The 27,276-nt window shown below is 56.6% G+C and overlaps 1 protein-coding gene across 1 annotated transcript; it reads right to left on the reverse strand.

The window, feature by feature from the left end:
• Positions 1-707: 707 nt before the first annotated feature.
• On the reverse strand, positions 708-26,515 carry LOC108921393 (insulin receptor-like). The gene is made up of 21 exons (XM_029249275.1): positions 25,433-26,515; positions 21,127-21,672; positions 8,846-9,170; positions 8,277-8,416; positions 7,822-7,966; positions 7,489-7,703; positions 7,225-7,351; positions 6,856-7,106; positions 6,173-6,340; positions 5,763-5,961; positions 4,973-5,232; positions 4,632-4,771; positions 4,371-4,530; positions 4,087-4,186; positions 3,706-3,773; positions 3,362-3,591; positions 3,100-3,210; positions 2,850-3,009; positions 2,588-2,717; positions 2,214-2,348; positions 708-2,018 (listed from the first exon to the last, which is right to left on the reverse strand). Exons 1-21 carry the CDS (start codon positions 25,512-25,514, stop codon positions 1,664-1,666), a joined length of 4,047 nt encoding a protein of 1,348 aa, XP_029105108.1. The 5' UTR covers positions 25,515-26,515; the 3' UTR covers positions 708-1,663.
• Between the last annotated feature and the right edge of the window lie 761 nt (positions 26,516-27,276).

Consider the following 27,276-nt stretch of genomic DNA (forward strand, 5'->3'; position numbering starts at 1 on the left):
CATCCCCTCCATCCCCTCCCTTCCCTTACTGCCACTTGTTGTCGCTGGTAACTATGGCGACCTTCTTGGTAATTCTCATTTTCGACCGGCTCCTTATACTGTCCCGTCCCTGAAAGTATCTGCCAGCTGTAACTGCTGTTACGAGGGACTGCTGGAGCTCTAGCGGTCAGAGCCGCTGCCTTCGGATCCAGGGGCCGTAGGTTCAAATCCCACATCCAGCCGTAGTGCCCTTGAGCAAGGTACTTACCCTCCGTTGGTGCAGTAAAAATGACCCAACTGTATACAGGGGTAAACAAGTGTGTGTTAACAGTGTCAGTCGCTTTGGAGAAAAGGGTGAGATCAGTGACAATATTTCAGAAGCATTTCGCTGGCCTGTTTGCCTAAACATGAAGGTAAAGAGGCCAGCGAAGAGAAGAGGACGTCCTCGCTCGCCCTTTCCCGGCCCACAGAGGCCCAGCTTCCTCTCGCTGTCCTGCTGTGACCGAGCGGGAGATCAGATCAGAGCCCTTCTTTCGCACCTTCGGTCAAGGTGTGTCCAGAGAGCGGCTGCACACGCACGGGACGCAGCTTCTGCGACTCCCCTCGCTCTCCGGGCGACGGGCTGGACGAGCAAGTAAATGAGGGTACGAGACCCGCCCGATGGACGGCGAGCCTGGCCCCCGCTGGGGAGGAGCAGACACGGCGCGAGGCTCAAGGAGAGAGAAAGGCTTTAATGAAGACCGTCCCTTGTTGGTAACAGAGTGCGACGCGCCGTTCGCTGAAAATGTCCTTTTTAAACGGCCGCCCGTACAGCACGTAACGAGTCCCCGCGTCCCGCGTCCCACATTGGGTGCGGCTGTCCTGGGAAAACGCGTGAAGCGGGAGGTGGAGAGAAGAGTCATTCCACGCCTCCAGGAACGCGGCGCTTACGCAGGTCCAGCGGCGCGACTCCCGCGTCGCATTGACAAAGACCCAAAGGTCAGGAAGAGAGAAACGAACAAACATCCCACTGACGAAAGTGACAAACACACCTCCTACATAGAAAACATCAATATTGTGGATGATCTTTAGCCACTGAAACAAGTGAGAGCAGCAGCTGTTGGTCAGCGGTGGAACTCGGTTGTCGAATTTCTTTGCAACACTTTAAATATTATCATCTCATGTGAGAACAACATGAACAAATGAAAAGGTAAATAAATTAAATGTAACGTCCAGCAAGAGCTCCGGAATACTGCTGAAGAGGGAGAGCGAGACCAGCGAAGGCTCCTCGGCGATTCGACGCGCCGCATTTGTCCCGACTCCGAGCGCGGCGCCCCACGCTGCCCACCGCTCTGCTCCTCGCTACGCGGGCAACACGGTAAAAGGCGAAAGGGCACGACGCGCAGGTGGCGCAGCAGGAGACGGCGCACGACAGTGCGGGGGACCATCTGTCCGGCGGAGGGGCGGAGGGGCAGTGTCACAGGTGACCCCACGAACCCGTCCTGGAAAATTGGCAACAGTTAAAACAGAGGGGGCGGGGTGGGGGTGCGAGCGGGATGGCGATGCTTTTTAAACACCGAAAGAGACTCGTGTCCTCGGCCGCGACCGCTGAGACACGAAGGACAAACCGGGAAAAACGTCCTGCGCTCAGCTGTGCGGAGCCTCTGAACGGTGAAGGAAAGAGGCGGAGAAGAGAAGGACGCCGCTAAGAAGGACTCGATCGGGGCAACGACAAGATGCGCCCGTTCTTCTTGCCCCCGTTCATGTGCGTGTAGGGCACGTGCTCCTCGTAGTTGCCCCGCAGGCTCAGAGAGGGTCCGCTGTCCCCCCCCAGGCTGCCCTCGCGCTGGGAGTAGGAGGACGGGTCCAGCGGGATGCTCTCCATGTTCTCCAGGTCCAGGTCAAAGTCCTCGCTCTCAGGCGCCTTGTTCTCCTCGCTGTGGAAGAAGGAGACTTCCTGGAAACTGGGGTGCAGCTCCTCCTTCATCATCTCGATGACCTCCTGAAAAGTTGGCCGCAGCTTCGGGTTGTACTGCCAGCACATCTGCATCAGGTTGTGTCTGGAGGAGCGAACAAGGGTGGAGGAGAGACGGGGTGGGGGGCAGAGTCACACCTCGCAGCATAGAGGGGACACAGTGACGGGAAAGGCTCCGGCTGGAGACGCGTTACCAAAGCGAGCACTAGGGGGCGGTATAGCTCCGGCAACGTGTCCTTAGGCACCGTGTGTGTGCGCGAGTGTGTTGCGAGGAACTCACAGTCGATCTGGGCAGTTGTCGGGTCGCTCCAAGAAGCCGCCGTCCATGACAAACTTGAGGACCTGCTCGTTGGACAGGCCCTGGTACGGCTGCTCGGCCAGCGTGCTGATCTCCCAGAGGACGACGCCGAAGGACCTGGAACGACACCCCCCCGCCGCCGGGAAGAGCTCTTTAAGCTACAACACACTAATCGCAGATTCCCTGCTGATGGGTGTCTTTTGGGGACAAAGTCATGGCCAATGTGAATGAGCACATGCACACACACACACACACACACACACACACACAGCTCAATCCATTTACACAACTGTCCACAGCTTGAGCAACAAAATGAGGAGGACAGAGCGGGATGGGGTGGGGGTGGGGGAGCTCACCAGCAGTCCGAGTGTGCGGTGAACACGCCGTCCTTCAGGGACTCCGGCGCCATCCACCTCACAGGAAGCAGACCCTTGCCGCCCTTCCTGTAGTAGTCCGTCTCGTAGATGTCCCTGGTCATGCCAAAGTCTGTCCCCACCGACCCACAATGCACAGGGGCCACGGCGAGGCCGAGAGAAAGAAGCGGTTAGAGCGGACTGACCGTACGCCACCTCCTGGGCACCGCAGCGCAGCCTTTCACGGCGCCATCGCCGACCGTACCTCCGATTTTCACGGTGAAATCTTCGGCCACCATGCAGTTGCGCGCAGCCAGATCCCTGTGAACAAACTTCTTTGCGTTGAGGTAAGCCATGCCATCCGCAATCTCTGCAGCCATCTGGATCATCTCCCTGAGTGTGGGCGGGGGGCGTCCGGGGTTATTCTGTCCAGGCGAGAGGGACGCCTTGTTAGCTTACCGTGTTTCACCGGACCGCGAGTACGCTACTCGGCGTATGCGCCCGGGCGCAAATACCTCGGCATCGGGCCGCAGGCTGCGCAGGTAGCTCTTCAGATCCCCGTGAGTCATGAGCTCCATCACCACCAGCGTGGGCTGCCCTTTGGAGACCACCCCCAGCAGCCGCACCTGCACAGGTAGCCTGGTCAGTCGGCACACACCCCGGCCATAGTGTGGCACGTTAAACACGGTGTTCGCGAACAGGCCGGGAGCACGGTGTCAAGAATACCATACGCACTGCAGGGGGTGTCCGACCCCTCCCCCCCTCCGGGCTCCTCACCACGTGGTGGCAGCTGAAGGCTTTCATGACGGAGGCCTCGTTGAGGAACTCGATGCGCTCGCGAAGGCTCGCCGACTCGTTCACCGTCTTCACGGCCACCCGCGTCTCTGACTCCCCCTTGACGATGTCCCGGGCGACGCCCTCGTACACCATCCCGAAGGAGCCCTGGCCAAGTTCCCGCAGCAGGACGATCTTGTCGCGTGGCACCTCCCACTCGTCCGGCACGTACACTGCAGTCCAGGAGCACACGGGTCGAGACAGGTCACCTGGCGTCCACCACGAGAGCCGCCTGCAGCGAGCGCATCTGCCATGACAACCGCATCGGAGCACGGGGGTTTCCTTACCATCGTTGGCGCTGAGGTACTCTGGGTTGGACGACGCGTAAAGGGGCCCCGTGGGGCCCTCGGTTTGTCTGCGGGAGGGACAAGACAAGAGCAATCAGTCATGGACACTGCGAGATGGGACCGTATTCCGAAGAGCCGACAACAGGTGGCTTAGTGGCTAAGGCCTCGACCTTTGGCCTCGGAGCTCCCGAGGGACAATCCTCCCTCCAGCTGTAGTACCTTTGACCAGGGTACTGACCTTGGACTGATATGGTAAAAATCACCCAGCTCTATAAACCAGCACAAGTCGCTTTGGAGAAAAGAGTAAACGTGAATGCCGGCGCCTCGCAATCTGGGGACAAGGGGCTCCGAACCCTGGCCCGGTGCCTCTCCAGTACTCACTTCTTCTTGAACATGAGGAAGCCCACAGTGGCCACGACCAGCAGCAGGACAACGCAGATGACAGGACCGATGACCACCTTGAGTACGCTGAAGTGGTCTCCTGTTGGACCATTGGAACCGTGTTAGAAGCCTAAAGCACTGCAAGTGCTGTTGGGTCGGAGCATCAGGTCAAACATCAGGTGACCACCAGGAGGCGTCACTCACAGGACACGTCTCTATGGCTATACGGGAAACGAGCCTCAGTCCTGCCAAGGGAAGCAGTTTGCTGGAACACGAGTCCTTACGCGGGTTCTGGACAACAAAGTGCCTCGGTTCCGTCCAGGAGCCGTTCCCTGCCAGGGAGGTGGCCCGAATCTTAACCGTGTAGTTCCCAGGATGCACCACTCTCAGCTTGCAGCCTCCGTCAACCGTGTAGCTCAGCCTGGATACACAGTGGTGCAGCTCCTGGAGGCAACAGTCATGGATAGTGTGCATGGGAGTGTAATCGTCTGAGAGGTTTTGTGTGTGTGTAGGGGTGTGTGTCTCTGCGCGCATGCATGTCTCACCTCCGAGTCGCCCTGTCTCTTGTACATAACCTCGTAGAGGATGATCATGCCGTTGGGGGCCCTGGGCTCCTGCCAGCGGATGTGCACATGGTAATCCAGGACCTCAAAGGTGATGGGAGCCACTATGTCATCAGCCTTTTCTGTGGGGGGGAAATAGAGAGGAGACACTTAATAAACCACTTGAGCTCAAGGGTTAGGAGCAGCCAACCAAAGCTACTGACATCCCAACATTCCTTCCCACGATTCCGAAGCTGCCGTTTCTGTCATGTCGAGACGCTCTGCCATCCACGTGATTTGATGCAGCCCCCCCACCCCGCTTCCCCAGCGGGTGCGTCGGGTACCCTCGGGCATGGTGCGGGCGCTGACGTAGGCGGTCATGCTGCAGCGTGCTGGGTCCATGGGGTGGTTGCAGGCCTGGATCTCGATCTGGTAGCTGGTGAAGTGCCGCAGGTTCGAAATGACAGTCGACTCTTTGCCGTAGACAGACAGGACCACCTTGCTGGGCTCCTCGTCTGGGAGTGCAGGGATGGAGGCGTCTCGCATGGCAGGGGACGAAGTCGTATTGGCCACCCGGCCTACAGACCGCCGCTGTCTGGAGGACCTTCGGGGAAGAGGGGGTTCCACAATGAGACCGGTAGCCAAGACCTACATCAGGGCTCACGGCTTCCTCACCGTGCAGCACCGAGTTCGCGGAGCTCGCTGCAGAACGGCTGTAAACGGGCAGAGTATCGCTGCTTGGAAAACATTCAGATAAAAGCTACAGTGAAAATAAGCACCGGATTCTGCTGACGTTTCCATGGAAACGGTGCGCCGCTTGTCGCCGCCAGCGGGAGCCCTAGAGCCTCTGGGGTGACACAGGTCGGCTTTTGTTGCCGATTCGGTCCACAAAGCACCTGGGCGTCAGGCAGGGAGCTCTAAGTCAGTAAATCCTTCTGTTGTCAGGACAACGGGGCCCTCGAGCGTGAGGAAGCTTATTCAAATGCCGAGCCACTTGGAGGCGGAGCCGCTAGGGACCCGGCAAAGCGGAGCGTGGCAGCGTGACGTCTCCGAAAGAGCAGTGAGTGGAGCCAGCGGGCCATTGGTTTACCGTGAGGCAGGTGTGCTGTGAACAAGGCTCCGGTGGCTCCCTACCTGATCACAAACACCTCGTTGTGCAGGTAATTCTCAAAGGTCTTGCGGTACTCGGACTCCTCCGCCTCCTTCTTCAGCTCCTTGTCGGTTTTGGGGCACGCGCAGCAGCGTCCGGCCTGGCCTTGCTCTTCCGTCTGGTTCCACCTTTGGGCCTCCTCGCTGTCCACGTGGGTCGGTGCCCGTGAGGGCAGCTTCATCCCTGGCACCACACACACACACACACACACACACACACACACTCAGACCTGCAGACAAACATCTCAGAACCACAGGGAATCATCAAACACCTGGACCGCCTACCGACTGTAGCTAAAAATTTATACAAGTCATGTTTCCAGCTGTCCTGATATCTTCCGCCTCATTCAGAGACTTCAGGTGCTCAGGGTCAGGGTTTCTTCCAGCAAACTCACCTTTCTGGCAGTAGTCAAACTTGTAGAGGTCGCTGGCCTCATGCTGCTGCTGGTAGAAGACCCGGTAGTGTGTGATGTTGCCGTTGGGGTCAGTGGGCGGCTTCCACTTCAGGATGATTTGGGAGGAGGAATTGGACGAGGAGATGGGGTCCAAGGGTACCGAAGGCTCTGTGGTGGTGGGACCACAAGCAAGTACCTTTACTCATCTACCTGAAAAACGTCTCCAAAGCCCAAAGGGGGCCCTCAGTCCCGAGCACTTCTCCTCCTCCAGCTGGCAGGAACGAGCGCCACAGAGCTGCAGATCCCGAGCCTGCAGATCCTGAGTCAGACCGGCCAGCATGGGAGGAGAACCGCACCCCGGTTAACTAGAGCCTCCACAGGCGTGGAATGCAAGCAGCCTGCCGTGACCGTCGTCCATGTGACGATGCTGCCCTTCAACAACATGCCTTCCTGCCAAAGCTCCATTCCTCACGTTTCCCTCAAGACCCGTGTGTCATTCGCAGCCTGTACTACGCAATCGGAGGCCAATACCAGTACCGGACCACCCCGTAATGGGCAAGGCGTAACTGTACCGCGGTTGGAACCTTTGGGACCAATCGGGGGCCCTTTCCGCTCCTGTGTGAAGGGTGGAGGTGTGTATGTGATTCCCCAGAGCCCCGGTCTGACCGTGCCCACGGACTCACTGGTGGCGTTGGTCCGCACGTAGATGATCTCGCTCTTGGCGCCGTTCACTTGATGGTCATCAGAGGCGGAGAGCAGCGTTTTGACGAAGATGGCGTACTGCGTCCAGGGCTTGAGCGGGTGGATCAGGTAACCCGGCTCCTGCTGCTCCTTGCTGTCGCTGGCTCGAGGGGGCGGGTCCACATCTGCAATCACCCAACTGTTGGACCCGCACGCGTCCTGCCCGTCAAATTCAGTGACGTTCCGGTATGGCCTGGGGAACGAGGACATTTTCTGGGGCGAACACAAAACCAGAAGAGGGAGAACCTAACCCTAACCTAACCGGTCCCACCACCAGACTCCTGGCCCAGCTCCCACGACAGGACACTTACGCCTCCTTGTAGAGCACCATAAATCCCAGCAGGTCTCGGAAGTCGAGTGGCCAGAAGGGCTGCCATTTGATGAGGACCTTGTCAGACATGGTGCGGACCTGGGTAAACTTCAGAACCTGGTTCTCACCTGGGAAGGAGAGGTGCAGAATCAGAGTCAGAAAACTTTTGCTGCCTTAAGACAGCATCCAGAGCCGAGCTTCTGGAACAGCTGAAGCACAGGTGAAGCCCCAGGAGAACCCAAGGAGGAGCCCAGCGGATCCCTACAGGAGGCCTGGTCTCCGTTGGTCTTCAGCGCAATGTCGTTCTTGGCCTGGCGGCCCCGTGTGCCCGTCACCTCCTCCATCTTCCGGATCTCCGACATGCACAGCTTGGAGTTGTAATGGAAGAACATGCGACCCTGCAGGATGGTCAGGTTGTGCTTAGACCAGTCCCACAGCTGCCTCAGGTTCTGGTTGTCCAACGCATAGAAAGAGTAGTTCCTGAACAGACAGAGAGCAGAAGCTGGAAGAAACGTGGCCTAGGGGAGGAGCCCCCCTGGAGCACCGCTCCTTCTCGAGGGGTGGGCATCTGGGTGGGCATCTGGGTGGGCCTGCTTACCCGACCTCCTGCTCCTCCCCCCGGATGACCCTGAGCTTGCGCAGGAACGAGAGGGACACCAAGGCGTAGGAGCGCCGAACCATGAGGAAACCGGTGATCTCCTCCAGCTGGCCCAGGTTCGCCTCCAGTTCTGCTGCGATGTTGTCTGTGGAGAGAAGGGATGTCACTACCTGGTCAAGGACAGTTCTGCGCTCTTCATCTCACCACTGGCGGGGTAGGAAAACTCTACTGCAGACGTGTCAGCAGCTCCTGTCCTCGGGTCGTCCGTCCAGAGGACTCGGGTGGACTCCAAGAACTTAGAGAACATGCCCGTCAAGGCTATGCTGTTTGGAGCGGCACGAGGGGGCAGGGCTACCAGAGCTGCCATCCGCAGTCCCTTGGCACCTGTGTTGAAGACTGTGTGGCTCGTGTGCCGCACACACACAGACGCAGACACACCAGTCCGGTGCACTTACTGCCACCGCGGATGTTGATTATCAGGCTGCCGTTGAGTACGGTGCAGCCACGCAGAGCCTGAGCAGCCGTCACCGAGTCGACGATGTTCTCACCGACGCACACCTTGGGGCACAGCCCTGCACACGGCATACAGCTCAGCCTGCAGGTGAGCCCCGAGGTGGGGTGGGGTGGGGAGGGGCAGGGCGGGGCAAAACAATACCGGATTTTGGTGAGATTCAAGTCAACAGGATAATGAGGACGAGCTGGATGCTGGTATCCAGGAGGTCCACCACACCTATTTTAACCTTCAGCTAAACCTGTGACACAGCCACATACTACGTGAAGCCAGGTGACCAGGATGTGACACACACACACACACACACACACACACACCAGTTCCAGATCAGTCCCCAATGAGAGAAGAACGTTGCCATATAGACAACGTTCTCCTATTTACTTCCTGTCTGGAAACACAACCCTTTCCTACACCTACAGTGTCTCCTGTTGCAGTAGGGGGGCACTGCTCACCGCAGCGCATATTTACTGTCCCACTGACATGGTAAAGCCGGGGTATCGGGGGGTAACTCACGTGGTGGAGTTGATGATGGAGTAGCCGGAGGGGCACTCGGGCACGCAGGCGCCGTCATGAATGACGTACTCGTGACAGTCTCCGTCTTTGCTCCGCTTACACTGGTGGTGCAGCTCCTGGCAGAAGGCAACGGTGACGCAGCGCCACCCGCGGAACGTCAGGAACCCGGGGGGGCAGCGCTCCACGCACACGCCCTCATGCTCCAGGCCGCGACACGCCACGCAGTGCCGGGCCGAGTGGGGCTGCCGGCAGCCGCCCAGACAGAGGTCGTGGCAGCAGCGGCCGTCGCGGGAACACGCCCTGTGCTTACAGGCCGGAGGACACACTTCGGGGGGGGGGGGGGGGGGGCGACATGGGGGGTAGGGGGAGCATTGAAAATTCATGAGCACGGTAAATATTATAGGAGCGATGAAAACAATGGCTGATTCATACGAACAGGTCAGTTGTTCACAGGGCTTGGTAGGTGAGTTCATGGGATGGATGGACACACACACACACACACACACACACTCCTCAGGACCACGAGCACAGTCCCCAGAGCTCCGCTGTGGTTTATCACCTGGTGTCAGACATAAGTGTGGTAAAGCAGATCCGGAGGAGCCCCTCGCACTGTAACCCTGCCCCCGGTACCTGAATATCACTGTAACCCTGCTCCTTGTCAGAAAATCTGATGTTTTTACCCGGAGATCTGTCCACTATTCCTGAGTGAATGGAACACCCCAGGAAGAGAAAGGCGGGTAACCTGCATGGACACCAGTGGTGACGGTTGAGGAAGCCGCTCTGGTGGACCAGCGTTTGGCTCCAGGAGCCCTACAAGAGGCAGCGGCGCCCTCATGAGGAGTGACTGATGACAGGCAACAAATTTAAATATCACCTGTACACGCGGCTCAGTTACGGAGGTGAACATCTTTGCAGAAGGAAAACAATGACAAAGGCTGGAGTCTGGAGTCACTAAGTAGGGCACACGCCGTGTGTATGTGCGTGCATGCATGTGTGTGTGTGTGTGTGTGTGTGTGTGTGTGTGTGTGTGTGCGTGTGTGTGTGTGCGTGTGTGTGTGTGTGTGTGCATGTGTGTGCGTGCATGCGCACCACAACACTTTTATAGAGCAAACCTCATGTACAAGTAACACTCAGCAAGGAAATTAAAGGAGGAATACTGGAGGGAGGGAGTGAAGACTAAGGCAGACAAACCACACACACACACACGCACACACACACACGAACGCCTGTCCCTCCCCCAGCGCAGTGACAGGGCTCCTTGGCCTCATTAGCGTCTGAAAGGCCTGGCAGAGGGACACCGAAGCCGCCCCAGCGGGAGCAAACACCAGGGGCCCTTTCCCCCTGCGCTGCCCGTCTCAAAAGGGCTGAGGGTTCGAAGCGGGGAGTTTAATTACTCATCTGTATGCAAGAACTACGCCCCGTCCACCGCTTCCAACAAGACGACCGAGGTGGGCACGGCTGCGAGCCCCGCCCATCACCAAGTGCTGCGTGTTCCTGTTCCCGAGCTCCCGATCCGCTGGGCGGATCCACGCCGCGTTTCCACGCGAACCTAGATCCGCCCTCCCAGGCGGCCAATGGGCTGCTGCGATGGAAGAGGCAGCCATCAGAGGGCCGCCCCTTCACCTCGACCAGACAGAGACGCCCGGCGTTAACCCTTTGCGGAGAGCAGGGTCGGCCTGGAAGCGCCACGCACAGGGCCCCTCGAGCAGCAGCTGATGCCCCTGTGACCAGAAGGTTGCTGGTTCACATCCCATGAAGGAGACGCCCGGTCAAGGTGCTCAGGGTGAAGAGAACACGAGAGCAGCGAGCAAAGGAGCAAAAGAAACTTTGGCTCCGAGCGGAAAGCTGCCGACAAACATGGAGCGGAGCAGCGGGACATGGGCTGCATCACCGCCCCCTACCGAACCCGGGACCACGTTTAACTGGCATCTATACCGCTGTTGCGTTCATTCACTCTTGTCCGGCTTATCGCACATGCCGCCGTGCTCCATGACTGCTTTTATGAGATAATGACCTCAGCGTTCGCACGCACGCACGCACGCACACACACACACACACCCAGCTAGCCCTATCCCTCATGAATGTGGTGTGCTCTGTGTACCTTACTTGACCTCACATTGATTGGCTGTCATTACAGATGAGCCACTGTAGTGCTGGGGGGGGGGGGGGGGGGGGAGCATCGCTTCCTGCATCTCTCTGTAATAATCAATACCTCTCAATAGTTTTTCCATGTGTACCAAGGCCCAGCGGCACCTTGAGAACAGACTGCACACGTATCGCACACGGAGCTTTGCTGTGCCTCTGGTGAACCTCTGTTCCCGTTGCCAGAAGTACCGGGGTACAGGTTTCGTGCCGGAACATCCACATGCAAAGGGACACAAACTGCGAAAAGACAAACCAGGGCACAGATTCACAGATGAAGAGGTGCGTGTGTGTGCGCGAGTGATTGAGAGATCAAGCTCGACCGATGATCTCTGGACCCTTTTTCAGAACCAAGGACTGTTGACACAGCAGGAGACCCACGGGGGCCGTTTGGAGCAGGTGGAGTCGGACCCCCGTGGATCGGCTGTTGAGTCGGGTTTGGGACACACACACTCGGGGGGGGGGGGGGGGGGTCACTTTCGCTTTTAGCCGACCGACTCAAGCGGCCAGAGGCACCACGCAGGCAGAGGGGACCGTCCGGCAGGGCCCGTGTCCAGCGTCCCGCCTCCCGTGACCCCCCGCAGGAGCGCGTGTCCGCCGTAGTTACTGGCGACGACTAAACAAACACAATAAATAATTATAAAAAAGGTGGTGGCGAGGTCAGTAAGAGCAGAGTGGCAGACTGGAAACAGTCCTCATGCGCGTGCACACACGCACGGGAGGTCAGCGCATGTGACACATGCGGGCTGAGTGGCCCGTCTCGTGTTCTTCGCATATCAGCCGACGCGAGTCGCCTCCAGAGGGGGGTGCAGCAGAGTGGCAGCCGCCACCCCCCCGACCTCCCCGACCCCCCCTCAGCACCAGAGAAAGGTCCACAACAAGTGGTAAGAGCTGTTGCTTTTGCTCCAGGAGGTCACAGGTTCGATCCCCACCTCTGGCGGCAGTACCCTTGAGCAAGGTACTTTCCCCGAATTGCCCCAGTAAAATTACCACGCTGTATGAATGGGTAAATAACAGGAAGCACCTTAACGGTGTAAATCGCTTTGCGGAAAAGTGTCCGCTAAATGAATGAACGATCAACAGGTGCTTTGTGGTCCAATCCCCTTATGGGTGGGGTGGACACCTCACGTGGGTGCGTTTCCTCGACCACCGGACCTCACCGTCTCCTTTCACTCACGACACAAATTATGTAATTGAATGAAAAAGAAATAAGTGAATAATAATAAGACAAACGTAACAATTCTATTCATATACACATTTATTCTCCCGTTTCTGTATTTTGACCATTTATTTTTCCATTCATACAGTCTGTGTCGACACTAACACTTTCACCTACAAAGAAGCAGAGAAAGGCGGAAGTTCACTAAATATTTCAGGAAATTTCAGACTTTAGCAGACAGTGCAACTGTAAATGTAGTAAATTCAGGGTAACTTCTGCAAAGAAACATTTGCAATGTCCTGTTGAAGAGGGCGATGCTGAAACGAGCGAGGACGGCAACGCCCACACGGCGAGCCTTAGTGAATTTCTGCTCACCGGAAAGACAGACTAGCTGTGTATCTACTGTACATATATTTCTCAAGACAAATCCTGAGAACTGGGAGAGGGCAGCTGGAGTAACTCCGCCCACATCGATGACTCCGCCCATACCGGTGACCCCGCCCACAACACTTACATCCACTTTCATTCTCTCTCATTCTTGCTCTTTCATCGACTTTCCAAATTTGCAAAGCAGCCCAGGAAGGACAAACGGAGTCCCCGGACGGTGCGAGGGCATCCGGCCCCGGTACAGGTGGTCACTGCGGTCATCGTGGTCATCGTGCTGTTGATCGGGGCCCCTGAGCACATCCTCCAGGCGGTTTCACTGTGAACAATGGCACTGTGTGCCTTTTCTATCTTATGATTCTTTCTTCATTTACTACTTTCCTGCGTGTTTTCCATGAAACTGGTGTGTAGTTACAGAGTAACAGACCACAGCTGACGGTGGAAACCACTAATGGATGCTTTGCTGTCGACTGCCCCCTCCACGAGCCCCACAGCCCAGGCACTCCCACCTGCCCTTCTGGCCCGATACCCTACAATAAAGTGCTAAGAGCAGAGCTCCAATGCTCATCCCTCTAGCACGTGTGACTGAGGCTCCTGCAGGGGACTCAGCAGAGCCCGCAGAGCTGCTCTCACCTCAACGTTAACAGCGCCATGCGACAGATGACCTACAGCACGGCGACAAACGGGGGACCATCTCGTCACCTGAGCACACAGGCCCCACCCAGCACCCTCCCAAAACACTCCCGGAGTCACCCTGAGCATACGGACACGTATTGGGCAACACGGGCAAAGCGAGACGTCACCTCGGCCACAGCGGCAGCATGCGATTGGCTTACAGGCTTAGAGTCTCCGCCCACAACAACAACAAGAAGCTGACTGAAGGTTAAAACCCCATTTCCACAAGAGCCAACGGGGCACATGGGACACAACGCTGCCCATCACGGTCACGCACAGCAGCGCTGATCGCAGCCGCGCTGTTACAGCGCCCCCTGGGAGGGCGGCCAGGAAGCCCAGTGATGCTGGCAGCAGGGGAAGGCTGGTGGGGGAGGGTGGGCTGGTAAACCAGATGGACACATGAGGTGTCAGAGGCCTGTCGGGGTGAGGTAACATGGAGAAAGGATTGCATCCCGTGAGTCTTGCCGGGCGCGGCGGCGCCACCGTGGCACGGAAAGAGTTCCCTCCCCGAGCCCAGCCTTCGGCTCACGTGATCATCACATGACGGGACAGGAACTCAGGAGGATCGCCAGGCCCCCCTGGTGCGCAGACTCTTGATGGATCGCACAACACGTCCGCCGCGAGGGAGCTTTAGGCTGAGGCTCATGACCAACCTGGGGGTCTCCTCCTGCGGGCTGAATGCTGGGCACGTGGGCAGCCCCACTGTGGCACGGGTGTTCGAACCCCAGGCCCGCAGCGCTCCGGGGGACTCTGCGCATCTCTACTCTTTGTTGGAAAAGTGCGGCCCAGTTACGTGCTCCTTTTCTGTGCGTTACGATCACAGAAGACGTCCAAATGCTGCACGGAATGCGGTGCAACTCTGGTTAGTCATTAAAATTCCGAGCTCATGACGAGCGCCGCGTTCAGTCGCCGGCGCATAAATTATTAGTCCTGGAAAAAGGGGGGAGAGGAGAAGCCGCGGAGCACACGGACGACCCGGGATGCCGCCTCTGCCGCCTCTTGCTGCGGCCCCTCTTCGACATGGACGCGCTGACCGGAGGGGTCACCGGACAGGGCAGTGCTGGACAGAGCAGCGCTGGACAGAGCAGCGCCCCGTCCCAGGAGGAGCCACGCCGCAGAGCGCAAGGACGCGCGATGCCCGAATCCCTGGTCCACGTGGCTTCCGGGTAGAAAACGTGCGTGGTGAGCCACACCTGAGCGCCACGGACTCCCGTGGCGGACGTCCAGCCTTCTCCTGCTGAAAGACCCCAGTGTCCGTCCTCCAGGCTGCTGAAGCCCGAGAGGTGCCTCTTCCCTCCGGTTACTTTTGAAAAGCGCTTCTCCAGCCAGGTATACGTGTCCTCAGCAGCCCTCACGACTCAGCAGAGTCGCCGTCGCTGGTCACGGGGACCTGAAGCCGCCTTCCGTCTCCCGAGGCCCACGACACGAGTCCTGTAAACAAGCTCATTATGAGGCAAACCACCGAAACGCAACTAATGCTTCAAAAACAAGGCAACGGCACGGCGGCTCACTTTGCCCCGGACGCCTGCGTGATCGCCCTTAATCACACGCCCGGTAGCGAACATCCCTTCCTGTGCGAAATAAAAATGTTTGTCTGCATCCCGGGGGAGGTCACGGCGTGCGCCGCGTTGGCATCGGTTTCCCGCAAACGCGGCGCAGAGCACAGTCCGGGGGGCCGCGGCCGTCCAGGGTCCCCCCAGCAATCGACGGCACGGTGTCAGCGGTCCCGTCCCGTCGGTTCCTCGGGGCCTGGCCGGCGCTCCCCAAAAGGGTGCCGGGAGGCCCCCCTGCGGAGACAGGTTCCGGGGGACGGCGGGACTCACTCGGGGTTACGGTTCGAGCTCCCGTCGCTCACGTGTCAACACGCGGTTCAGTGAATCCCCACTGAAGCGAACGTGTGATCACCAGGCTAGGCTTCTCTTTCCGAGCTGCACTGGGGCTCGAGCCCAACGGGGGTGTGAGCAGAGAGGAGCGACATGAAGGCTCACGTGGTTCATAGAGAAGCCCACCTGTTTCCCCTTAAGGTGCCAGCGGGATACAGGGGACTGCGGAGAGAGCGGAGCTCGAAGGGCCGGCTACGACGGGGTCCGCGAGGCCTTTGGATGCCCTCACAACAACACGCTTCAGCATTTTATAGGGCAGCAGGGAACACGTTCTCCTCCTTCCTGAGCAGGAAGCAAAAACTCATCAAGAGCAGCTTAGGCTGAGAACACAGCGAGCGCAGCGAACACGCAGGGGACGAACGTCCAGGCTTGGAAATTCCTCACGCGCCTGGGATTCCAGGGCCGAGCCGCGCACGGGCAGCCTGCGCAGGGGTCGCGGGGGGAGGAGATTCCCAAAGAAGCTCCCACCATCTGGCAGAACTTGAGCGCAGCCTCTGCACACCTGGGCGGGTTCAGGCACTCGTCCAGCGGTAGTCCCTGGGCAGCACTTCCTGATGTTATCGACTCGTCTTAATGGTGAGATCTCATCGTCCGAAACCTTAGCGTGACCCCCCTCCCCTTCCGACGCACCCCTCGGATAGGCGGAGCTTCTGGGGTATCCTGCTGTGTCGTGGCCAGGAGATGTTGGAGGATCCTGGACGGGTACAGACCTGATCTCAGCCACATTAGAAGGAAACCGGTACACCGGAAAGCGATTCTCCCAGAATTCCCTGTCCACGTGTAACCACTTCCGCCTTTAAGTTGGACAGGGAACAGGTGAGGACGGTAAATAGTGGGAGTGACACTGGATGCATACAAAACAAACTGCTTTCATGAAGAAGTCTCACACAAGGAGGCTTCCACACTGGGCCTACTGGGGGGGGTTACTGCGCTTCCTGCCACATTCCACCTGCACCATTCGACATCTCCCCGCCAAAACTGGAAAAATGAAAGATGATTAAAAAAGTAATTAGTGAGCCACAAACAAAAATTAAGGGCCCTCGTGAAGCTGTTAAAAATGAGCACTTTAAAAGCTCCATCCGAGCCTTTGATCTCTTAATAAGATTAAATATTCCATTATTCCATCACCCCTTCCAGTGAAAAACCTCTTTTAATTGGATTACTAATAAAGTATTGTAAGACCTCTAAGGGACTCGACTTTTTGGAGATGTTTCCATCACTTTTTTACGAATCAAGTAATAACGTGGAGGCGGTTGCATCACGGCAAACAATTTCTCCAGCGGACACTTTGTACGGAGCTTCCAGGCACAAATGAAACATGCGGACAAAACGAAAAACATCAGCAAATGCGAGGGACGGTTCCCTTTGCAGCGTCGCTCTTGCCACGGGATAACCTTTAGAGACCCAACGGCTCCGGGATCCCGCTGCAAAGCTCTCACACTCTGAGTCGGGCCGCCGAGCCCCTCGGGGGCATTTATAACCGTCCGGCAGGAAGCGGCCCCACAATGGCAGGAAACAATCAGGAAGAACGTTCCGTCAGCTCTCCGAAGCGGCTGCCGTACGGCGCCAAGTCCCCGTCGGCGCCAGCATTTCCTCGGGCAGCCAGGAGCCACGGATCGCAGCGAGCGATGGGCCGCCGGTGCGGCGGTGAGCCGAGCACGGGGTGGGAACCGACCGCTAGCACAGCGGCACCCGGGGAGCCTCACCCCCTGCGTCGCACAGCAACAGGGACACAAACATGAGTTATTAATACCCACATGGAGGCGGGGAAGGAAAAGAGCTCCAGGCACCACGTAATGACTGTACCTGTGCCACAAAGGTGGAGTTCACAGGGGTCTGCGAGGGCCACTGCTTCCAAAAAAAAGAGTGCCGCCACGGCACACTGAGGTCGGCGACAGGCCTTTAAGCGCCTGAAGAGACCGGACCGCGGGGAACACGGCCAATTACGCACGTCGACCTCAGAGATCACTGGAGCGAGCAGCTCTCGATACTGCTCCACTTCACATCTCAAAGCAGGCAGCACGACACCGGCATTTCGGGAATGACCTCCGAAGACCTAACAGCGCGAGCTGAAACAGACGTGTCGGAATAATCAAGGGACACGGTCGCATTTTACACCGTTTCAAATGGGGGAGGGGGCGTTGGGGGGGCTTTTGAGTACTGGACACCAGCACAAACGATACGTGTCATTGAATCCCGACTGAGAGACCACCCAGCTGCACCTGGTCCACGCAACTGGACCTCAGTGGTGCAGAGCTCACTAAATCCAGGTCGTGCGTGGTATTTATCGGTGCGGATCACCACAAATGAAGAGAACCGCTTCTCCCGCATCCAAAGTGCAGGACAGATAAAGACTTTGCATCCGAAATCCATTTCGCCGACCTTCCACTGTGCCTCGGTTGCCAGGATACGCAGAACCCGGCAGCCATCGAGAGCGCTTGCGGTACAGCCGGTGCTTTTCTGCTCGCCGTCAACAGAGCGCAAAGCGCGGCCGGTCCACAGCTTCCGGTGAGCCGAGTTTCGGCAGGTTCACCTTTCAGCCGAGGTGTAAAACGTGGCGGCGATCTCTTAGCGCTGATCAAAACACAGAGTACGATGATGATCCCATATCCTCCACAGGACTGCGACGCGACACAGTGCCGTCGTGCGAATGCAGACGTTCATTCACGATGCATCATGTACGAAATCTCAACTACGTGCCATTCGACAACAGGTCTCGATCTTCAGTGTTTAGAGCAAAATATGCGAAGGCCAGCGCCGCTCCGGATTCAAGGCTCTTCCAACTCTCGGAGGAGACCTCCAGATCCACGGCCTTCCCTGACCACTCCGGTTGCGGTTGGCAAGGCCATTAGTGGTTTCGCTTGTGTGTTAGGTTTACACAGCGGGGAAGCAACGACACGAAGGAGACATTTTCAGAGGCACAATAACAGGAATGCGGGTCACCCTTTGGGCATAAAGACGGCTGTGTAGGCTGGGGAAGAGAGCGCTCCTAAATCAGAGCAGTAAAGTCTTTCTTGGAGAGCAACACAAAAAATAAAACAAATATGCACTTTGAGGAAGCCTCCACTTGGAGTGTTTGGAAAGAGGCCCCGGTTCACCAGCACTGCTTCTTCAGACTGGCTGCCGCTAGAGACCCGTCATTTGGGTCGCAGTTTACTGTAAATACCGGGGCCCTCGTTCCCCGTACGGCTCACTTGCAGTAAACATCCGTCACCAGTTCCATTCACCGAGCCTTCCTGTGCTCACCTTCCGCAGCCCGGGCGTCAGCCGTCTGTCTCGCTTTGGCTGCGGAGATTTGGAGCGGAGTCCGGCGTGGGAGCCTCGTTCAGGCCGAAGGGCGGCGTGCCGAACCGGTACGTGCCGAAGAGCAGGAACTTTCAGCACTTAATGCATTCGCCCGCAGAAAAGTGCACCGGACTGAGGTTGGGAAAAATGGGCCAGCAAACCAAAGCTTGCAGTTTCTAACCACACTCGGCTCTGCCCTGCGAGCAGCTCAGTGAACGAACCTGTGTTGCTTCAGTAAGTCCCAAGCTGTACATAACAGCAAGCGTCTGTAAGCGTAAGCTAAAAGACCCTTTTTATTAAAGCATCTAATCCATGACCTAAGGAGGTGTAAATAACAGTTTCAAAATATAAGATTTTAAAGTGATCAGGGCCAAACGGAGGGTTATCTCAACTCTTCGGTAACCCAGAAATACAGAGCTGGGGAGCCTCCGCTCTGTCCCCGCTCGGACCCCAAGCCCTTCCGTGCAGGAGAGGCCACTTTTGTGGTCCATGTGCCCGGGGGACAAAAGATTTCCTCCGGAGGAAACTTGGGAAATGAGACGCCTACGCAGTCGCAAAGAGAAATAACGAAGGAGAAGAGGGCTGCTGTAGCGTGTTTCTAAAGAGACTGTCCATAAACATCTACTGGCCACCGCACAGAGTCAAAGGGGTCGGAGAGCAAACGTGACACAGGAACTCTTCGGGACCAAGACACTTCTCACCTATACATCATTTAACACAAAGTGACACACACACACACACACACACACACACACACACACACACACTTTCCGAACCGCTTGTCCCATATGGGGTCGCGGGGAACCGGAGCCTACCCGGCAACACAGGGCGTAAGGCCGGAGGGGGAGGGGACACACCCGGGACGGGACGCCAGTCCGCCGCAAGGCACCCCAAGCGGGACTCGGACCCCAGACCCAGCGGAGAGCAGGACCGTGGTCCAACCCACTGCGCCACCGCACCCCCACCACAAAGTGACACTTTCATTACAATTATTTTGTATTTCATTAAACCTGCCATAACAAGTTTCTTAAATTGTACTGAACGGGGATGGATTCCGTTCTTTTATTTTTACCCCACATGCCAATAACGAGAACAGAAAGTGGGCAGTTATGTGCGGCGCGACGGGAAAAGCGGTCGCGTAAAGACGTGTCACGTAAACGAGTCGGTAAGAATGGACTGTGTGAAAGAGGCGTATTTTACAGGTCCCCGGGCACCAGGGAGGGCAATGGGGTCTCTTACTGATGAATGTAAGTGAGCGAACAAGTTGGGCTCCGCACTCCGCCCCTGCTGAGATGGAAGGTAGACACAGCTGCGAGCCCATTCTTGAAAAGAGCACTTCTCTCGCTAAGGAAGAACAACCCACAGAAAGCGGAGGACTCGGCTCGCTGCTCATCTCCATAGTGGCGTGTGTGTGTGTGTGCGTGCGTGCGTGTGCGCGCAGAACCAAAGCGGACTCGTTCATTCATAAGAGCGTTGGCTCAAGGCTCACTGCCACCAACCCACGCGAGGAACCCGGAGCAAAGCGGGCCCTCCTGCTCCGGCGTCATCGCCGCAGCCCCCGCCGGGTCCACGCGGAAGTGAATGTGGCATAAACTGTGAGTAATTATTTACAGTAATCATCAGTAATTGTGTACTCTCAGAGGATCACTGAAGGTAAAAGGAGGCAAAACTCTCAAACTCTGTAAACAACAAATTTAACTTGCGCAACACTTGGACACTGTCCAGCTAAAAGTCTCAGTGAACGTCCCTGTACAGTACAGGCCATAAAGAGACACACACACACACACACACACGAATGTGTGTATGATGTGCGTACGATATGCGGCAGTGGTGTTATTGGGCAGCCGGATGCCTGACAAAGAACACGGTAATTAAATGGTGAACGTGATATCAATCGGCGACAGCATGTGGACTGTAACAATTACCGTAATATTAATAATATTAATTAACTATATAATGGCAGCAATAAGAGAAACAAACCGTTGTCCTCCCAGACACACACTTTCAGCTTTATCTCAAGCTTCATTTTATGAACCTACTTGGCGTTATGAGGCGTTACGTGGCGTTCACAAGGACCGAATTTGTGTTTCGCGCGCCTCCCAACAGCCGAGGGGCCCGAGACATTTAATGGGACACTTTTCACCGCAGTGACGTACAGTGATCATTAACTGCTATTTATCTGGCCCCGGTCTCATCCAAGGTGACTTACAGTGTTAGGTACACTGCAGCACACTGCCTGCAGTCATTCATGTACCTGCAGAGCAGAGCAGAGCAGCGCAACACACACACACACACACACACACACAGAGTACAAGCCATTTAGAGTGACCAATACACCAGAAGTGTGTCTTTGAACACTGGGAGGAAACCAGAGCGCCCAAGGACAACCCACGAGAACGCAGAGAGAGCATACAAACTGCACTCACACCGAGCGGGAATTGAACCCATGTCCAGTCCACGTCCGGGTGCTGTACGAGACCATGTCAGCTTGTTCGGTGAGTGTAAATTCATTTGCACCCTTTTCACTGATCTGTGCTGTCATGTCACGCTACGACGATTCACGTAAAGGACCGATGCACCGGCGTCCACGTAATAGGTTTTGGTGACATTTTAGCACAAATGGGTGGCAGTTCTGGGACTCAGGGACACACAAACACGCGCACACGCACACGCACACGCACACGCACACACACTAGCTCCTCCCCATCCCATGGCAATGGCACATAATTAAGAACAAAAATGAGGCGTCTTACTTCTCTGGCAGTCGTCCTGCGTCCAGCAGCGCTCGCCGAAGCGACCGTTAATCATGGTCTGGGGGCAGCTGGGCTCCCGCACCGCCCCGGGGCAAACGTCGCCGCACTCCCGCTCGTTCTTGTTGGCCACGATGTAGTTGTCCTCCACGTTGTCCAGGATCTTGGACCAGTCCAAAGTGGACAGGTAGCAGAGGTCCGGGTTCTTCTCGATGCGCACGGCGCCTCGCGTGATGTTCATGAGGCTCGGCAACCCGACGTCCTTCAGCTGCAGCATCTCGAAGATGACCAAGGCGTAGTTGAAGAAGAGGTTGTTGCCGCGGATCACGGTGAGGTTCGGGAAGAGCTGCCGCAGGCTCTCCAGGCCGTAGACGCGGAAGAGCAGCAGGTAGTCCGTGACCACGGTGAGGCGGGGGAAGCTGAGGCCTCGGAAGTCCTCCGGCTTCGTCTTGAACATCAGCAGGATCTTCAAGTGGCCCTCGATCACCGTGCAGTTCTCTAGCGTCCGCAGGTTGGTCGCGTTGTTGCGGATGTTCTTGCTCTGGCAGACTGGGTCGAACGAGAGGTGGGGGGGGGGGGGTCAGTGTCACGCACTCGTCGACGCGGTGCGTGCTCAGTACCGGTTACCCGAGGTAACGCCGCGGTACTTCTTGGAGCACACTCGTCCCTTATACGCTGGCTTTCCGAACAACGAGAAACCACTACAGCCGCTTATGGAGCTTAGAAAATCTTGCACCATTTACTCACACAACAGGCTTCTTATTCAGCACAACAGCATTTTTGCCAGTTACATCCTTTTTCTTCCATTTTATTCTTTAATAAAAGAATAGGACAGACAGACACAGCTGGTCTCTCGAACCCAGTTCCTGTCCCTCAGTCACACACAGTCAGTTACGTGACAAAACCAACTACGTACCTCCTACTTCTTACCACAGTGAGTCTCAGCCACTCAGAACCACTGATTACGGTAAATGTACAGTAAATCACATGCTTGCAGCAATTTACCCATGTTGACAGCTGTGTAGTTTTTACTCTACCAATTCAGGGTAAGTAATTTGTTCAAGGCAACTACAGTAGAAGTGTGTTTCAAACCTGTGTGGCAATCAGAGCTTTTATAACAGGAACACATAAGCGTGAGTAGAGCGAACAGCCGCAGTCCAGCGATGAAATTAACATCATCTAGTGTGTCTTTCCCTCTCTCTCACACGCACGCACGCTCTGCTACTTGGAGCACAGTGTCCGTGTATCTGTACAGTGGAAGACACAGGTGCCCATCTGTCCGCACCCCGTCTCACACCCAGCGCTCCTTCAGCAGACCGTGGACGTCCATCACGACCCGGCGCTGGACAGGAGCTTGTTGAGCACGAGTAACGAACGCAGGAACGAACGTCCAACGGCGAGACCAGGACCGCGCCCTTAAGGAGCGCGCCCCCTGCTGGACGCCCTGGACCGACTCCCCCTCGCTGAGGACCTGATGGAGGCTGACCTGTCTCATGAACACAGGTCAAAGGTCGTTCTGGGGTCGATCCCCTTTTCTTCACTGGCATTTTGTCGGGGGTTTGAAACATTGCCCTGCAGCGATGTTTCCGGACCCCCGCAGCCCCCTGGAGAAGATGGGGGGAATGTCCTCACCGTGCGGAGAGGAAACGGGACACCCGGCCCCAGGTGCCACAGCGATGAGTTCACATGAGAAGGGTCTTTTTTCAGCGTGCCCCCCCACCACCCCACAGACGGATGCGAAAACAACAAGATGCTGAACTCACTTGCGACTTGCCTGCTGTGGGGGGCAGGATCACACTAACACGAGGACATGCTGGACACGCTGGACATGCGTATTTATTATAACGGAGATTTGCAGCAGGGACACGACCCCCCGGCGTGACCCCCGCTCGTCCATCATAAGCGCACACAGCGCCTCCAAGTGGGAGACGTGAGACACGTATACGAGACATTCTCTGCGCAGGAGCCTAAATCAGCTCCGGCAGGGGGAGCGGTCCGGCAGGTCTTGACCCCAAAACCCCCCGCCTCCCGACCGTCCCCTCAGCCCCGAGTCACAGCCGTTGCAGGTGCGCTACGGCAGCAGCGTCCCATAAGGCACGGGAGCTCGGACGCGGTTCGAACGACAGCCCCCGTGACCCAGTGACACCATTCCTGTGGCACCTCGGGGGTGACATCAGCGTGGTTACGGGACTCTCCGAGGGGCCCCCCAGCTGAGGGGGCGTGGCCACATCCCCTTGTATGGGGCCCGACTGGAAGCGGCTCAGTTTGTGGGCGAAAGCAGCTGCCGTGGGAGCGAGGCCCTCCGCTGACGCCGCTGTAGAAGAGAAATGTGAGACACAGAGCGCCGCAGCGACGCGGGATCGAGGGGACCTGCTGCTGGGAGTCCGAGTCACACGAGCAGAACCAGCATTTCCATCCTGTGTTTTTCCGTTGCGGTCAGTGACCGTGGCACAGGCCACATACACACACACACACACACACACACACACACACCCAGGTAGCACACACAGTAACCCCCGAAGAAGCACTAGTACACAGCGCTAGGACACAGGACGAGGGTTCGACAAACTCAACCTTCTCTGTATAGAGAGCAGCTGAAGGAGCAGTCGGACTCCCCCGGACAGCAGCGTCTGAGCGGGACGGAACATGTGTCTCACTGGACCGTGGAATTCACTCTCTAAGTGTCAGTGAGGAAAGCAGCCCACTTGTGGACGATGCAAACGATGAGGTCGTCATGGCAACAAAGTTCTGTCCCCCAGTTGATTACCTCTGAGGAACACGCTGCTCTCACTGGGACACAAGCAGAGCAGGTGGAACCACACAGCTTAGGCGGACCACAGCGACCGTCAGCGTGCACCAGTCGGAGTGTGTGTGTGAGTGTATGTGTGTGTGTGTGTGTGTGTGTGTGTGAGAGAGAGAGTGTAGCTCATTGAATGGCTGGGAAATGATGGAAAGATCAGTTCTGCTACACTGGTAGATTTAAGCCAACGGTTTTGGTCGTTTCAGTAACAACATCTTTCCACCCTGAACTCTGAACAGATCACTTCTTGTCACATGGACATCAGGAGACCCTCAGCTGTCCTCTTCTGCGCAGAAACTTCCAGAAGAAGGAGCGTCCTGCACAGCGAGTTCAGCACTGAGAGCCGTGTTGGATCAGCACCGTTCAAACTTGAGCGTTCACTCCATCAGAGCCGACGCCGGCGACACACACACACACACACATACTTCACAGGACACACACTCTGGAAAGAGAGAAGGCGGCTGTGTCCTGACGATGACAATAACCTCCCACAGGGGGCACCTCCAGGGGAAGCAGGCAGTAGCTGCGCAGGGAGGTGTGTGAACCGCACTCCTGACTGCAGCGCCCGCAGGGTGGGGAGCACATTCCGCTGGAGCTTACATTCCACAAGCAAGGCATTGTGGGAAAATACCAGCAGGGGTGGGGGGTTGGGGGGAGCGCTACTCGCAGGTCAAAGATCGCAACCAAACACAACAACAATAAAAACAAGGTTCTCTGGGCATCATGAGCGTGAAGAGGAACTGCTCTCGAACCCGGGGCTCGCTGGCGATGAGCCATAGCTGCATGTTTTTACAGTTTTTTTCTGTGCAAGTTGTGATCGAGCAGGAAACTAACACACACACACCGACCGTACCAGGCAACACAGACTCTTAGAATATAGTTTTAAAAAATTCATTCCTCCACAAATGACAGATAAATGCTCATAAACACGAGCACAATAAATGTCATGTAGTGTTCAGTATGCAGGAGTCCCGGGTTCGATGATGTCAACTTGCCTATCGGCCGAGTCTTTGCTGTAACCTGTCTCTTCACATCTTTACTCTGTGTGTGTGAGTGTGTGTGTGTGTGTGTGTGGGGCAGGTCACACAATCTTCTTATTTGCAATTTAAAAAATGACCCAAACTGCGAACGATGTCCTGCTGTAAACGAACGAGGTGCCGCGGCCGGGTCGGCGTGAGCTCGATGGGGCTACTAGTTACCGGTACTAGTGAAGCACCCTACCCAAGCTGATGGCACCATGCACTGTTGTGTCAGTGCCTTTATGATGTAAAATGTGGTAAAAAGGGCCTCTCGCACCTTCTCGGGAAACGAGTAGGCGACATCGTGAGGCGTCGGAACGTTAACCTCTATTATTACCCAGCAGCACTAGTGTGGCGTCTAGCAGCACTCGACTAGTCGCTGCAGGGAAAGGCCCTCGGCGGTCACTCGGTCATTCGGACGAGCGGAACCCCCCCGCAGCGCCAGCATCACCTCACCGCTGGTCTCAATCATCTCTTTGCCGTTACTCACTTTCCGCACATGGGTGTCCCCCCCACTCGGTCACCACGATGACCAGAGTGACCAGAAGAGCCGCCCGAGTCTCCGGCCTCATCCTGCCCCTGTGCTCCCCTCACTCTTCGCAACGCCGATGGTGGATCCGGCCACGTATCCAGCAGTGGGTCCAACGGAGGGTCCAGCAGTGGAAGGTCCAACAGGAGGGTCCAGCGGTGCACGGTCCCACAGGAGGGTCCAGCAGCGGACGGTCCCACAAGAGGGTCCAGCAGAGGCCCTCGGTGTTCTGCAAAACTGGTCCAACTTCCAGGCTCACCTTCCAGAAGGAGGGCAATAATCCACAAAGCAGGAGCCCCACTTTTCTCACTCAGTCTCTGTTTGTTTGTTTTGTTTCTCTGTCAGGAGGAACCGCAGCGCAGTCGTCCTCACATCACAGTTCACAGATCACAGCATCATCGCAGAACACACACTCTCATCCTCGGCTCGGGGCCACGTGAGAAGAGGATCCTCCCCTCTCTCCTCTCCTCTCCTCTCCTCTCCTCCCGCTCGTTGGTTAGTTCGTTCCTTCTTCCTTCTAGTTCTACTAAGTACGTTCGCTGCTGCTGAGATCCTTTATGGAATTAGTCCGTTTGTCTGTGTGTTTGTTGGGGGGTTGATCGCATTCGCGCGCGCGCACACACACACACACACACAAACATACACTACAGGGTCCAGAGAGCAGGAAAGGCCCCCAATACAGACAGAGGATGACCGGTGGTCACCGATGATGACTGACGATGAAGGACACAAACAACCGCCGGTTCAAGCGCAGCTCCGCCGCCGGCCGCAGTTCGGTTCGACCCGATCCGATCCGATCCGATCCGGTCCGGTCCGGTCCTGTCCTGTCCGGTCCGTCGCGGACAGAAAGAAGCAGCAATAATGGAGCGGAACGAAGAGCCGAATCGGAATCGCACTTCAAAGAGCAACAAACGTGACTCGGAACCGCAACAAAGTATCGAGCGGAGCGCGTGCGATCGGGCCGTTGGGGGGCCAGTGGGCCGAGCGGAGGGTGTGCGCGTGTGCGTGTGCGTGTGTGTCTCTGTCTCTCACTCTCTCTCTGTGCGCGTGTGTTTGTGTGTGTGTGTGTGTGTGTGTCCGGCCCCTTCGGCTGTAAACAGGAGCTGTCCGTCAATCCGGGTTCGAGGCTGGTCGCAAAACACGGAGCGGATCCCGGAGCGGCGGTGTGTTTGTGTCTCTGCGTTGGGAAAGTGCTTTTAACATACTGTATATTATAAAGCAGAGCTCTGATTTCGTTTCGATAATCCGTTAGAAATGACCCCCCCCCCCGGGTCCGGAGCTGAGGAATCGTCCACCTGTTGGACAGGCTGCGCAGGGGGTGGGGGCCACAAGGAGGGACAGAAGACTGCAGGTCGTCCCGTGTGGTTTGTGACAGGACGACCTTCTTGCAACATGGTGAGATCCGGGGGGGGGGGGGGGGTGTGCGCGTGTGTCCTCCTGTGCTGCTAACCCTCTCACTCTGGGGCCACAACAAACTGTCACACACACTCTGGGCCAAGCTGCTTTTCTTGCACTAATAGGAACCAGTTGCAGTGGACAGTGGACTTGGCCCATACAGAAAACACACACACACACACACACACACACACACACACTACAGCCTCTGTTCCTGGACAGTAGAGCCTGAAGCAGGAGGACAACAGGGCTAATCCAGGACAACAATTCAGTTCATTTTATTTTTCACAGCACGCTCTTGTCCCCAGAGGGATTCAGGGTTTTTTCTCTCTCTCTTTCTTACTCTCCCACACACACAGAAATGCAGCACCTAAAGGGAGCTATTAGTATTATCAGCTGAGGAGAGGAAA

Source organism: Scleropages formosus, chromosome 25, assembly GCF_900964775.1.
Source record: "Scleropages formosus chromosome 25, fSclFor1.1, whole genome shotgun sequence".
In the NCBI taxonomy this organism is placed as follows: Eukaryota; Metazoa; Chordata; class Actinopteri; order Osteoglossiformes; family Osteoglossidae; genus Scleropages; species Scleropages formosus.

Coding starts and splice junctions, on each gene's coding strand:
- LOC108921393 (XM_029249275.1), bottom strand. CDS start 25,514: ATGAGGCCGGAGACTCGGGCGGCTCTTCTGGTCACTCTGGTCATCGTG. Junction 8,417..8,845: donor TCCATCATCAACTCCACCAC/GTGAGTTACCCC, acceptor GCTCACCTGCAG/GCTGAGCTGTATGCCGTGTG. Junction 7,107..7,224: donor ATGGTGCTCTACAAGGAGGC/GTAAGTGTCCTG, acceptor CTCGTTCCCCAG/GCCATACCGGAACGTCACTG.